The sequence below is a fragment of the Malaclemys terrapin genome, chromosome 4 (assembly GCF_027887155.1).
Source record: "Malaclemys terrapin pileata isolate rMalTer1 chromosome 4, rMalTer1.hap1, whole genome shotgun sequence".
NCBI classification, from domain to species: Eukaryota; Metazoa; Chordata; order Testudines; family Emydidae; genus Malaclemys; species Malaclemys terrapin.
Genome location: NC_071508.1, coordinates 129,835,608 through 129,850,918, shown reverse-complemented (window position 1 = coordinate 129,850,918; position 15,311 = coordinate 129,835,608). Strand labels below are relative to the sequence as shown.

The 15,311-nt window shown below is 40.5% G+C and overlaps 1 protein-coding gene across 1 annotated transcript in view; it reads left to right on the top strand.

Annotated features, from left to right (window-relative positions):
- Nucleotides 1-13,489, top strand: part of WARS1 (tryptophanyl-tRNA synthetase 1) — a 41,530-nt gene extending 28,041 nt beyond the window's left edge. Inside the window, exons 9-11 of the mRNA XM_054025765.1 lie at nucleotides 1,325-1,498; nucleotides 4,722-4,862; nucleotides 9,179-13,489. Coding sequence (XP_053881740.1) covers nucleotides 1,325-1,498; nucleotides 4,722-4,862; nucleotides 9,179-9,337 — 474 coding nt within the window. The 3' untranslated portion in view covers nucleotides 9,338-13,489. The remainder of the gene's footprint in view (nucleotides 1-1,324; nucleotides 1,499-4,721; nucleotides 4,863-9,178) is intronic.
- Nucleotides 13,490-15,311: the final 1,822 nt, after the last annotated feature.

Genomic DNA, 15,311 nt, shown 5'->3' with positions numbered 1-15,311 from the left:
AGTTCCTGTAAAGCAACCCAGCCTGAAACTCCCACCCAGACAGCCAAGTCAAATATGAGGAGGATTACTGAAAATCTTGTGGCATCATATAAAAAGTTTTACTAATCCAAAGAATGAGACACATTACCCACCAGGTTAATGAATATTTCAGATCTTACCCAAATACACGCTTACAGACAATTTTATTAACTAAACTAAGATTTATTTAAAAAGAAAAGAGAGAGTATTGGTTAAAAGAGCATTACATATACAGGTATGAATTCTTAGGTCAGTTTCTAGTGTAGATCGTGAGCTTTAGAGTTGCAAAGAGTCCTTTCCAGAATCAGTTCATCAGGTTATAGTCCAATGTCCAATATCAGAGTGATCTAGAATGGAACTGGAGACCTCAGTCTTGTGACTCAAACTTCCCCTGATGAAGCTTAAGCAGATCTGAGATGAAACGGTCAGGGCCCAAGAGTTTTTGTAGATCCCTTGACAGCAGGTGTTCCTTGGGTGAAGAATGGTGTCTTTTAAGTAACCGCCTATTGCCTAAGCACCACCAGTAATTAACTACATAGATTAATATAAGGTAATTACCCATCTTCAGCCATTTACAGGTAGTTTACTACAAACTTCAAAGAGAAATAAGTACGATGATATTACTACATTCACAGCTTATTTGTCTCCTTTTGCTCTCCAAATCAACAGAATACAGCGAAAGACAGGAACCATTTCTTTACATTGTCAACTTCTAACAATATATATGTAAACACACAAAAAATACAAACATTATTTCCTAATATGTCTCTAAAGTTTGAATCTGGGTCAATTAGCCTGCTAGTTGTGCAAGCCTTTCTGGCCCTGTGTCACACATCCACATTGTAAAACCACTGCTATTGGTTCCCTTGTTGAAAGTCTTGTTAGAGATCAAGAAACTAACAGGCATGAAGGCAGCACTACCTACTCCATCCTGGAGGAGGTTTCTCTAATTTACAAGCTGTGTATGTTGCCAGGGTACTTTTGATAAGAAGCTTACACTGCTCTTGCCCAGAATTTAAGAGTCCTGTTGATAAATGGCAGACTTCTGTCTCCTGGGCAGTCAAACTTCATTTTCATAAGTGCCAAGTACACAGTTTCTTCTTAAATAAACTGCACAGTTTGTTATGAAAGGATGGGCTCTAAAAAGAAACTGGAGATATCAGAAGGGATTTTTCAAAGGGGATTGGAAATGGGCTATGAGACATTTTGTCACTGGTTGGAACCTGAACCAGATGAGTTGTAATCAAACAGTTCTGAACTATGTATATTCAATTTTATTCAAGGCTTTTATTGGTGGTTGTTCTAGGATCCTTATTTTAGAATGACAAGGGATGTAGCTCCGAGGATTGGATATCTTAAACCAGCCTTATTGCATTCGATCTTCTTCCCAGCGCTGCAAGGAGCACAGACAAAAATGAGTGCTAGTGACCCCAACTCCTCCATCTTCCTCACTGACACACCCAAGCAGATCAAGACAAAGGTAAGAACCTACACAATATGAAAATATATACAGTACTATATTCAGTGGAGTAATTTGCTTGAGTGTTACAATAAGCCCTCCTTTTTTGTTTTGTTTTGTTGACCATTTTTTTAAACATATCCACATCCTTTTTCCTTTTGTAATTTATTCTAATGTACCTTTGGAGATCGACCAAGTGAGACAAACATAACTAACCTAGTCTGATATTTTGCCCTGTCAGCTATACTACCAGAATAATATTTAATGTACTAAACATCCTGTTTGTTCACCTGGTGTCTGCAGAGCTTTGCCATGACAATAAGTCTGTCAGTGTCCTGTCTCTACAAATACACAGCAGGTTTCTGTAATTTTAAAGACTGGCAACCTGTGATGTAAATCAAACGAAGAGCTCTTGTTCTCTGTTGACTACTCCATGGCACCAAATACCACCGTGTTACACAGTGACAGTTGCTAGGCAGGCGAAGCTTTCACTGCGGCTCAGTGGATCTGCTGCTACCATGCACTTCTCCAGCTAATTAGTCTGCGAACAGAAATATTACATTAACCTTCTCTTTGGTTTTAAAAAGAGTATCTATCTCCTCTCCAGTACATCCCCATAACTACTCTTAATCCTAAAGAAAATCAGGCATTCATAATTACTAGACTAAATTAGACTAGGTTTGTTGCATGTGACATAGTGCTCTGTGGAATTTGCAATAAGAATGAGTCATCTTTAGAATATTCTGAAAAAGTTACAAAGTTAGACAAGAGGAACCCTGACTTTTAGGCATACGATACCCTTGATTTAGGGGTTGAGTATCTACAAGTAGGTAAACCTCCTTGTACATAGAAAGTTAAGTGTTCAGAAAAGGCGTGTTCAGCCCATGTATTGATTGGTGGAGGTCACTGTAGGTCAAAGCAGGGGAAAGATTTGTTGTAGCTTCTAGCTGGTTAGGCAGCATTCCTAATATGTTTGACAAACTGTCACAGAATGTAGCAGCTAAGATCTTTGGCATGGTTTTTTTTCTGTGAACAATTAGTGTCCTGCATATGAACTGCTAGGTGTGTCTTGAGGAAGCAGTATTTGTTTAAGAATTATAATTACGACTTCAGCATTGTGTCCTCTTGCATTTGTGTTTGAAGAATTCCACAATTATGCAGAGTTTTGTTTTAAGTAGGTAGATTAACTCTTCTATTTTATTGGGGGAGGAAAAAAACTAATCCCTGGCTTTAAAATAGTGATATTCATTTAAATACAATATTGGTAGTTTACCTCCAGTCTCTTGGAGGATATCAAATATACTCTAGGGGCAATCCAAGGTATTGTAAGCCAATAAATCCTATTTCTGCACCCAGTAAACTGGTTGAAACAATAATTAAAGGTAGAATTATAAACACCAGATTACAATATGATAGGCATTTCTTCTACAAAAGAAAATTATGGCTTAGAATAGAATTTTTTAAACATGTCAGTAAAATTTTGTATAAAGGAAAACTAATTAATATTCATTTAAACTTTCAAAGGCCTTTGAAAAAGTCCATTCCAAGAGGCAATTAAGAAGTCATGGAGAGAAAGGCAAAGTACTGTCTGTTGATCAAAAACTGGCTAAGAGACAAAACAGAGTAGGCAAATGGCAAATTTCCATCATGGCAAAATATTAACAGCAGGATACCACAAGATTCTGTACTAGAACTGATTTTTAATAACTTTATTAATGATCTGGAAAAGGGTATTAGCAGTGAGGTGGTAAAACTTGCAGATGGAACAAGCTAATTAGGTTAGTCAAGACTGGAAGACTGAGAAGCTTGAGAGGGACCTAACCAAGCTGGGTGAATGGGCAACACTGTGGTACATGAAATTCATTGCTGATGCATATAAAGCATAATAATCTCAACTACTTGTACCTCTAACTGGATTTTAAATTAACTTCATCAGCTCAGGAAAAAGACCATCATTGTGGACAGCTCAATGAAACCCTATGCTCAATGTGCAGAAGCAGTCAAAAAAACAAACGATGTTTGCACGCTTAAGGAATGAGGGCAAGAATTATATACACTATATCAGTATATGTAACAATGGTATGCCCTCAGCTGGAATTCTGCTTTCAGTACTAGTCATCCCTTCTCAGCAAGTATATTGCACAATTAGATGAGATTCAGAGATTGGAAACATGAACGATTCAGAGCATGAGAAAATTCTCATTTGAAGAGTCAAAAGACTGGAATTGTTTGCCTTACTGTGGAGGTGCAGAGGAGTGGAGACTTGATAAAGTATATAAAATAATGAGTGTTCTAGAAAAGGCACATTGTGAGCTGCTGTTCAGGCTGTCTCATACACAAGAACAAGGGGACGGTCGATGAAATTGGAAGGTGGCAAATTCAAAATTGATTTTAAAAAAATGTTTACATTTTCAGACAATGAATAATTAGCCCATGAAACTCATTGCCCCAAGATATCATTTAAGATCCAGCTCTTAGCAAGATTCAAATAATGACTAAGAATTCCGAGTTATAGCAAATACAGTAAATCCCAAACAGGATTTTGTCTGTAAACAGAAGAAAATGAAAAAGGGCAAATAGCAAAAATGAAGGTGCTGGACACTATCTCTTTCCAGCCTTGGCCATTGTTATCTTCAGCTCCTGTCTTCTCCGTCTCTTGTCGCTCTTGATACTTGCTAAATCCTACCAGTTTTATTCTCTCTCTAACCTCCCTAAAATCTGTCCGCTCCACTCCATTCTCCTTCAAAGTTAATTTCTCAGTGAGGTGAATATAGGATATACCTAACAGTGTTGCTTTTGTTTGTATGAAGATAGTTTTGTGCAATAATAATAATAATAATACATAGCCTTCCTTACAAATAGTGACAACTGCCGCAGAAAGGACTAGGTGTTCTTAATGAAAATCTGGGTAAATTCTTGATGCGACTTAATTAGACCTAAGGGACCAGTTTATGGGTTGATTGTGTGTATCATCATCTTGTCCTGCTGCTCACAGCTTGTCACTCCCCTAGTCATGTCCTCCCATTACCTTCTGCATCAGAATCAGGCTACTTCCCTCGCCTTTAAGGCTCTGCACAAATCTGCTCCTGCTTGCAGCTCAACTAGTCTTTGAGGTAGATTTTTTTTTTTTTTTTTGTATGTATGTAATGTTGATAAAAGTGCTTATGGCCCTTCCATATCAACTGTTTATAGTGTAATCCCCATTTGACAGAAGTTATACCATCAAATAATTATGTTGTTCTAGATCAACAAGCATGCCTTCTCTGGAGGTAAAGATACTATTGAAGAACACAGGAAGTATGGGGGTAACTGTGAGGTTGATGTCTCTTACATGTATCTCACCTTCTTCCTTGAAGATGATGACAAACTTGAAAAAATGAAGCAGGTAAGGAGCCAACTTAAAGATCATTACTATTCGTCTTTTCATGAGGAGGAACCCGGCTACAATCAAGACCTCCTATTTGAACCTCCTCATGGAAGATATCCAGGGTATAATGCTATATCCTCCCTTTTTATGGGTTTCTCTATCCTAGTTCAACCCTGCAAATGATCAAGATTTGTGTGTGATGGTTGTGGCATTCTCTCCACACGTGTATCACTTTCTTTTTTTTTTTTAAAAGTGGGAAACGACAAACCCCATATATTTTCATGGGGTCTTGTGTAGGAGGATCTCTTCCCTCCCTCTACCCCTTTTTAAACGATGCTACTTTGTTTGGCTTTTTTTATATGTTTTCATAAAGTTTTAAGAATATTGTGCATATTAACCCTACTTACGTAGTGTGCAATGTCTCTAAACCCTTTGTAGCTTATAAAGCTAGTAACAAGTTTATTTCAGATGCTGATAGTCCTTATGGACGAACACAACTTTTGACATGTTTATATTTATATTAGGGCTGTCGATTAATCGCAGTTAACTCACATGATTAACTCAAAAAAATTAACTGCGATTAAAAAATTAATCGCACTGTTAAACAATAGAATACCAATTGAAATGTATTAAATACTTTTGGATGTTTTTCTACATTTTCAAATATATTGATTTCTATTACAACACATAATACAAAGTGTAAAGTGCTCACTTTATACTATTTTTATTACAAATATTTGCACTGTAAAAATGAAAAACAAAAGAAATTGTATTTTTCAATTCACCTCATACAAGTACTCTGTCTCTATCGTGAAAGTGTAACTTACAAATGTAGATTTTTATTTTTTTGTTACATAACTGCACACAAAAACAAATCAATGTAAAACCTACAAAGTCCACTCAGTCCTACTTCTTGTTCAGCCAATTGCTAGACAAACAAGTTTACAGGAGATACTGCTGTCTGCTTCTTATATACAATGTCACCTGAAAGTGAGAACAGGTGTTCACATGGCACTTTTGTGGCCAGTGTTGCAAGGTATTTACGTGCCAGATATGCTAAACTTTTGTATGCCCCTTCATGCTTTAGCCACCATTCCGGAGGACATGCTTCCATGCTGATGATGTTGGTTAAAAAAATAATGCGTTAATTAAATTTGTGACTGAACTCCTTGGGGGAGAATTGTATGTCCCCTGCTCTGTTTTACCCACATTCTGCCATATATTTCATGTTTTAGCAGTCTCTGATGATCACCCAGCACATGTCGTTTGATTTACGAACACTGTCACTGCAGATTTGACAAAATGCAAAGAAGGTACCAACGTGAGATTTCTAAAAATAGCTACAGCACTTGATCCAAGGTTTAAGAATCTGTAGTGCTGTCCAAAATCTGAGAGGGATGAGGTGTGGAGCATGCTTTCAGAAGTCTTAAAAGAGCAACACTCGGATGCGGAAACTACAGAACCCGAACAACCAAAAAAGAATATCAACCTTCTGCTGGTGGCATCTGACTCAGATGATGAAAATGAACATGCATTGGTCCACTCTGCTTTGGATCGTTATCGAGCAGAACCCATCATCAGCATGGATGCATATCCTCTGGAATGGTGGTTGAAGCATGAAGGGACATATGAATCTTTAGCACATCTGGCATGTAAATATCTTGCGACACCAGTTACAACAGTGCCATGCAAATGCCTGTTCTTTCTTTCAGGTGACATTGTAAACAAGAAGTGGGCAGCATTATCTTCTACAAATGTAACCGAACTTATTTGTCTGAGCGATTGGCTGAAGTAGGACTGAGTGGACGTGTAGGCTCTAAAGTTTTATATTGTTTTATTTTTGAATACAGTTATTTTTTTGTACATAATTTGACATTTTAAGTTCAACTTTCATGATAAAGAGATTGCACTACTGTACTTATATTAGGTGAATTGAAAATACTATTTCTTTTGTTTTTTACAGTGCAAATATTTGTAATCAAAAATAAATATAAAGTGAGCACCATACATTTTGTATTCTGTGTTATAATTGAAATCAATATATTTGAAAATTTAGAAAACATCCAAAAATATTTAAATCAATGGTATTCTATTATTGTTTAACAGTGCGGTTAATTGCACGGTTAATTTTATTTACTCGCTTGACAGCCCTAATTTATGTACAATGAAGTTCACACTAAAGACCTCACTAGTATAAGTAGTTTCCCTCTAAAACCTACCTCGCAAGAACTCCTCATCCTGGGATTGGTGGCAGGGCCCACTCACCCCTCTAGCTGTAAGGATCATTGATGGGTCTAAGCAGCGCATGTGTTCTTTGGAAAGCAGTACTTTCACTCACTACTGAAAGCAACTATACCAAGACTAATTTGTTGACTTTCCCCACTCAGAATAGCTGTAAGAAAGTCTAGGAGCTACCAGTTTCTCTTTAGCTCTCCCCACACAACTTTCCCTGAACAGGGAAGGAAGCAGAGTTGAAGAAGTCGTTGATCCCCTGGGAATACTGCAGCCAAGTCCTTGTGTGTTCCAGGAGCACAGTGGGACACGCTGTCCGAGTGGTTGTCTGAAAATCTCCTAGTATTGCATCAGCAACAGCACAGCTCTCCCAGTGCTAGTGCACATGTAGACCTTTTGCCAGGATTTTTGCCACCATGCTGTCTCAGAGCAAGGTTAGAAAACATGATGGCAAAAATACTTCAGCCAGCCTAGCACTAATAGAACTGCACCAGTTGTAGTGAGATAGTGGGAGGCTTTCAAAAAATGGTCATTGTAGCTGCAGCTTCCTAGCTGAGTGAAACATCATTAAAAGATTAAAAGTCCACTGAAATGCATTGGAATAATTACATTTTGTCCTTAAGGAGTGTAGTCATTGGGTGTTGGCAACAGCTGCAGCTTGAACAGATACCAAGAAATGGCTTAAGGGAAGATGAGACCAAACTCTTCATTACCACTTCAAAACCAGCGCTGAGCGCCCCTAAGCCACAGCCGCAGTTTCTAACACAGGAACAGTTTGGTCCTGTTTACATTTGCAGCTAAGCCATTTAGCAGCGGTGCAGTTGAATGAACTGCCAGCAAAGCATATGTTTCCTAGTGTGGACAGAGACTTTCAGTGCCATTCAGTATAAACAGGATCCACTATCCATGTATAGATTCTCTATTAAACCCTGTGAAAGAAAAATAATGGTTTGTATATGCTGTTGTGAAATACAAGATGGCTACTAATACTTTTTTTTTAAACTGATATCCTTGGGAGGAAAAAATGGTTTCCTGTGGCGAATACAGTAAAAGCTGTTTTATCCAGCACTTCACCAACCAGAAAGCTCTATAAACCAGCATTTCTCATCTTCATTGAAATTCAGGTTTATAGTCCGGTTGGCACGGGGCCGACGGGGTTGGGGCGCGAGCTCTGGGGGGGTGGGGTTAGGTATGGGGCTGGGGGTTGTGGCGTGGGAGGGAGTATGGGGCGCGGGAGTGCAGGTGCAGGAGGGGGCTTGGGGCAGCAGGTTGGGGCGCGGGAGGAGGTGCGGGGTGCCAGATCTCCCCTCAAGCGGTGACCTGTCCCAGCTGCTCCTAGACAGAGGCGTGGCAGGCAGCTCTGTGCACTGCCCCCCTCCCCCCCCGAGCACTAGCTCCACAGCTCCCATTGGCTGGGAACCACAACCAATGGGAGCTGTGGGGGCAGCGCCTGCAAGCAGAGGCAGCACGCAGATCCGCCTTCCACACCTCTGCCTAGGAGGAGCCGGGACGGGTCGCCACTTGCAGGAAGACACTTGATGTGAGCGCCCCCCGGATCCAGCACCCTGCACCCTCTCCCATGCTCCAACCCGCTGCACTGAGCCCTCTCCTGCATCCAAACTCCCTCCCAGAGCCCGCACCCCACACCCTCTCTCGCGCCTCAGCCCCCAGCCCCTTCTGCACCCAAATTCCCTCCCAGAGCCCATGCTCCTCACCCTCTTCTGCACCCAAACTCCCTCCCTCTTAGTTAACCGGCATTTTTCACTTACTGACACTCCCCTCCATTCCCCCAACATGCTGGATAAAACAGCTTTTACTGTAACTGGATTTTCAAGTTAAAACTCTGCTCACTTAGTTTACTCACAGAAGCATGTTAAATAAAAAAACTTGCTGTACTGTGTTGCTAAACCCTTTAAAAATCAGTGAGTGATGTTGCAGATTACACTACCAGTGTGATATCAGGTGATCTTCTGACGTACATAATTTTAATATACATGCAAATCTTTATTTGCCAGTTGTGCTTTTAAAGAGATTCTGCTCAACATTGAGGCTCTTTTCCATATTACCGGAGTAGTTTTTAACAACTGACACTTTCTTGGCAGGCTTACACAAGCGGAGCACTGCTCACAGGAGAGCTAAAGAAGGTGCTTATTGAAACACTACAGCCCTTGGTAGCAGCTCATCAGCAGAGACGCAAACAGATCACAGATGAAATGGTGAAACAATTTATGACTCCACGGAAACTGGCATTCGATTTTTAATGATGTAGATGTAATTTATCAATAGGTAGGAAATAGACTGAATTTGTTTTCTGTTGTGTGTCATCACTCCTTAATTATGCAAAGGCTGCAATCAGTGCTTTATAAATGTTGCTCTTAACAAGTTATTTGCAGTGTACGATCAGTGACTATTTGGAAGAATTGTTAAGACATTATTCATATATGTATTTAAAAAAACCAAAACTTGTTAGGTGAGGTATCAATTTCATTGTAACACAAATGATAGCTGCCAGATTCTTTGGCGAACCATGTTAGTTAGCAGAGGACCCTATTACTGTACTTAAGTTGAAAATACTAAAATATAATAATAAAATTTCTATTGTAATGCCAAAGTCTAACTTGTTCTAGATATGCTAGTAAGAGTCCATAGCTCAAAAAGAAATGAAGTTCTTAGTAGATCCAACTTTTTTTATCCTGTGTTTCTCAGCTTAATGGACTGGGTTATAATGGTGGCTGCTCAGGGACATATTGCACATACGCAGTAGGTGAGTTTTTCAGGGTACATTGTACAGGAATATGTTCCCTATGTTAAATGGATATGGAGTATACGCATCTCTGTTGCTAAAGCAGAGAACTGGGAGTCATGCTGACTCTGCCACAGCCTTTTGGCAAGTCACAGAACCTTCTCTCCCTTCATTTCCACATCTGTAACAGTGGAGTGATAATACTGACCTCCCCAGACACTGGGCCAAGTTCACTAATGCTTGTAAAGTTTTTATCCTCAGATGGAACACACTATAGAAATGCAAATTACTTTTTCATTACCGGGATCTAAAATGCCTCAGATTATGCTGAGAAACCCCTTATGACTGAGGTATTCCTTTTAAGTTGTTCATTTGTTAGAAAATCTACTTCCTTGAAATACCCCATAAAATATTTCCATGTCCAATTTCTTTAAGCAACAGACCCTTACAATCTTTAGTGCAATACATGCAATAGCAATACAAACAATCAACTGACATTTTTTGATAGTGCTGAAAACAGTATTCATTAGACTGGATCTAAAGTATAACAATTTATGTGTATTTATAACTCAGACCTGTCTGGATGATAGAATTGGAAATACAGTTGAGCACTGAAAACAGAGTTATATTGTAATATTTGACGGTCATTTAAAATGAAATGAAAGTAGCTAGGACTGTTTGTAAGATTCCATCCATTAGAGGTTGATTCAGTAAACTATGTATGTGGTATGAAAGGTGATAGGTAGTTTGAACCCCCTGAAAAAGCAATTTGTCAGGACTTCCATACTGTAGAACCTGGACACATGCATACCAAAGTCTGTGGTGTTTGTACAATGAACAGTGCCCTAGTAGTCCTTTACCTATATAAAGGTACACTCCCAACTTTTTTCATACCTTACTAGATAGAGGGTGTGACATTCTGTACCTTGGGGGAGCAGCCTGTAACCCCCCCATATTCCTCATCTGTATATAATTATATAATTTACATATAAAGCATGCCTTGTAAGGTATCAGGGGAAAGGTTATGATCTGCTGAAAGTCATTTCTCTGTCCACATATGTATATTATGAATGCATGTGAAGTTATGAGAGTTGTGTTGTATGGTTGTCACTAAAACATGCTGTAAATTGGGGAATCAGCCAGATATTAGCTCTCCAGAGGCAACAACAAGGAAAGTAACTGACAACCCGCCCGAGCGTTGAACAACCCATCAACAGCCATTGTCCAGCAAGGGAGCTACAATTCAATGACTCACCTGCATGAGGCCACACCAAGGGGATTGCTCAACTTTGCCTGGAGACTCAGCAATGCCCCCCAGGCATGCCTGGACTTATGTTCTACAAGCACATGGACTGAGGGTATAAAACTGAACCCAGGGGGCCCAGGCTTGGCCTTTCTCTTTCACCCACCTATGCTGCAAGCAACAAGGACACTCTGAAGACTCCAACTGAGGGGACTGGCCCAGATTTCAAGGGTGAAATCTATATATTATGGACAGCAATATCCAGTGGGGTGAGAAAAACTGCTTAATCTAAATGTTGCCCAATCTAATAGGGTTGAGAGTTTAGACTGGGGGGTAATATTTTCTTTTCTTTTGGTAACTAACTCTGACTTTTTGCCTATCACTTAATAGCACTTAAAATCTATCTTTTGTAGTCAGTAAACTACTTTTACTGTTTACCTTTACCAGTGAGTTTGTGGCAAATCTGCTCAGGTTTGCAAAGGCTGGTGTATATTCACTTTCCATTGATGAAGTAGTGAACCAATTAATAAATTTGCACTGCTCGTCTTGAGCAGTGCAAGATGATATTTTCCTGAGGTACAGTACTAGGAGCTGGGGGGATTCGGCTCTGGTGCCTTTCTCTGTCTGGTTCATGAGTGTCTCTGGGAGCATTCATGCAATCTAGCTGGGTGTGGGGTCTCCACATGCGGTTGTGCTGAGTGATAACAGCACCTGGAGGGGTTTGTTGCTGGTCACTAGCCAGGCATTGTGAGAGACAGCCCAGGCTGAAGAGAGTTCAGGGGGCACAGCGGTCCCACAGCCCCAGGCTGCACCTCAGGGATCCCATCACAGAGGTTTATTGTGGGAAAGGAGGGAGATGTTTAATGGGTTAACTTAAAGTCTGATCCAAAGCCCACTGCAGTCAATGGAAGCTCTTCCATTAAGTTCAATAGGTCAGGCCCTTAATGCATGAGAACATGAAGGACTAATACAGTAGTCCTGCTTAGAGCTAGCAGACAATGCACAATTTCTCCCTTCCCATCCTCAAAATTCTGCCAATGCACTCGGGTCCTGCGGTCTCACAATTTGGCACAACTGGCAGCTGCTGCTCAGGAGTATGTTGAGTGGTTTTTTAGTATGATGTGGACATGCGTCCACCTGGGACCAGGAGGTAACTATGAAACTTGTTAAAGTTGGGATCTTGCTACCACTTGTTTAAACTTCATTATTTATGTGCTGAAAACTACCGCTCACCCCTGACCTGATCTTGGGAGGTTTATGCCTAAAATCAAACTATAATCTATATGTTAGGAAAAGTTAAGAAGCTTAAAGATGTTGAAAATAAAAATAAATAAAGCTGTAATGCAAGTAGGGGAAATCAAATGTGTAAGTATTTGTAACAGACTTTTCTAAAAGTATGAGGTGTAATCAGTTAGCATCAAGCCTAAATAATTAACCTAAGTGCTTGATTTAGGGTTATAAGAGTTAGCAAAACAGGCTACAAAACAAAGTGCTTAGTTTTTTCTCCTAAAATATGGTGGCCTGATGTCACAGATAAAAATCTCACTGGGTTTAGTACACTGAAGTCAACTTTACCAACAGCTACCCATTTATATAGGCCATCACATCACCATAGTATCCGAGCACCTCCAAGTATTTAAAAATTAAAATAATTTCTATCTATCGTCCTTCCCAGCCTGTAGGCAAACTAACTTGATTTCCATCCTGTCATACTTGAAGAGGGTATGGCCCCTGTATTAGAAAGGTGAAACACTATGTCTCCGTATGTGAGAAGTTAACTGTTTGATTAATGTGGACTTTTTAATGGTGACCTTTCTAGTTTCCCACAATCCAACTTTAACCCTGTTTGATCCACACTCTCAATATTGTAGAGTATTATGGGATTATGGATATTTTTCTCATTTCTTTGAAGAACTTCCAATGCAAATTTCTTGTGTTTGTGCAGATTTCCCAAGCAGTGCAGCACTATATGTCCTAATTTGTTTCAATAAACTTGCATTACTACAGGAGAAAGGGGAACAGAGTGTGCAATTCTGTAACTTTTAACTCAGATGTACAGAATTATTTTGTATTTAAGCTGGCGAGCACTAGAAGAATGTGAAAACAGAATGAATTAAACATGTTTGCTGATATAACGCTTTAATAAAGTACTGCAGTGATTGCTTACAAAAAGTATGTTTCTGAAAACTGAAGTTTACATATAGCAACAGCATGATTAATATTTCCCAATGGAGACTGACAAACTCAAATTTCCACGGGAAAATGTCACTCAACAAATCCCAGAGGTTGGGGAGAACAGAGTCTTCAGAAGCCTCAGTGAAATCCTTGAGAGCTTTTGTCAGATAATGATCAGCTGAAAACTTTACCTTGACTTACTGGTATTTTGTTCATCTCCGTATAATAAAAATATGGATTGAGTTGACATAAGTCTGTGTTTAATTTCTTCATTTCCGCTCCCGGTACTTAATGAGGGCATCTACTTTCATTTCACACTTTTCTTTTAGCCCCTTTCCCTGTTCTTGTGAAGATTGGATCAGTCACTCGCAGATACTGCTTGTCCAAAGTCTGCAAGGCCTGAAGTTGCCCCCAAGTTTGGTTCCTCTGTAGTTTCTGTGAATTAAGGATTCCCCCAAGAGGTTCTGTTCACCGCGTACTGCCAGGTGGTCCTGAGCTCAGAGTCAGTCTCCAGCGCCCCATAACAGGGCAGTAAAGCTGGAGAGTTATCTACAGATGAACTATATGGGGGAAGTTAAGGTTATGAAAGCTATTGCTGCAGTGTCTCAGAAGGTTTGGCATGACAAGAGGAACTCAAAAAATGGAAATATGGCTCTCTAGAATGAAGGGTGGCTGAGAATGACAAATACTCCTTGTGACTAGCCTCGCTAAATTGCCTCACTTCTTAGTGTGATGCATCCTGGAAACCACATGGCAATAGTTGAGAACATTGCCTCAGAAACAGGAAGTAAATGGCAAGACAAAAATATACGCAGCAGACTGGCCCCTCTGCCGCAACACTGCTTTAAGTGTAAGGCCATTAACTTCACATTATAAAAGAGACTTGTTTACACAGAAAGCCGCAGTTTCTGGCAAAATATGTTTGGTAATCAGCATGGCAAATGTGTTGTCTTCCTTGTGCTGACTGGCCTTCAGCCTGGATAATTTATCAGAAGAAATAGTTCTCTGATAATTAAAGTTACAATTAATAGCTCATGGTCAAGGCAACGTTAAGCAAAACAGAACAGTCAGTTCCTGGATCCCAGCATTCACACATCAAAAACACTTTGCTTGGTATATTTGCAATTTACCTGTATCTGTGGTACATACACAGTGTACAGTGTTAGACTTACAGCAAAAGTGGGCTTGTTTGTTTTATTAATCACGCATGTGGAGTGAAGACCAGTTTTTATTTTGCTAGGCAACAGCGAGGGGAGAGGGCGAGAGGAGAGACACTCAGCGTCCAGGGCCCCTGTTGGCCAGGGGAGGACAGCAGGGTGCCTGCTGGCAGGAGGGGCAGTGTCTGAGAGCAAGGAGGGGGGGGCAGAGTCAAATGATTGGCAAGTGCAACCTCAGGAAGAATAACTAGCTGGACCAATAGGAAGGGAGATGACTGCCCCAGGAGCCCTGGAGGGGGGAGGAGCTACGTTGGAGCAGTCTGGAGCCAGACACAAAAAGGACAGGATTGGCAGTGTGAGGAGCTGGTGCGTCCCGGGCCTGTATGCAGGGTTCCCCCTGAGAACTGGTCTCTGGATGCAAAATCCCTCAGCTTGGCCCTTTCTTCGAGGCAACTCCCAGTTTAGAGGGCTTTGCTGGGAAAAATCCTGCCTATTAACCTGTGGAGGGGCTTACCGCCTTATCCCAAGTGAGAGGCTGTTGGGCTGCACTAAGCCAAGTCAGTCAAGTTGCTAATTGCTGCTCAGACAATATTGTGGTCAAGGGCCCCTACAAAGTGCGCACACCAACGGGACACTAATTTTACATTTGCTATATCAGATCACATGACTGGGGAAATTGACGGATAATATCAGTGTGGGCACCGGTGACCCTGAGAGTAGTGTTTTACCCTGTGATATTTACTTCCTGTTTAATATAGTTACTGTGTTTGTATGTTTGTGTTATTTCTTGGGAGTTGGCAAGTAAGTGGGGGTTACCTATAGTTAGAATTTTACTTCCAAGCTGCCCTGGTGACCCTGCCCTGCCACGAAGGAGCAAGAGGAGTGGAGGCACCGCCAAATAAATTCATATGGGAATA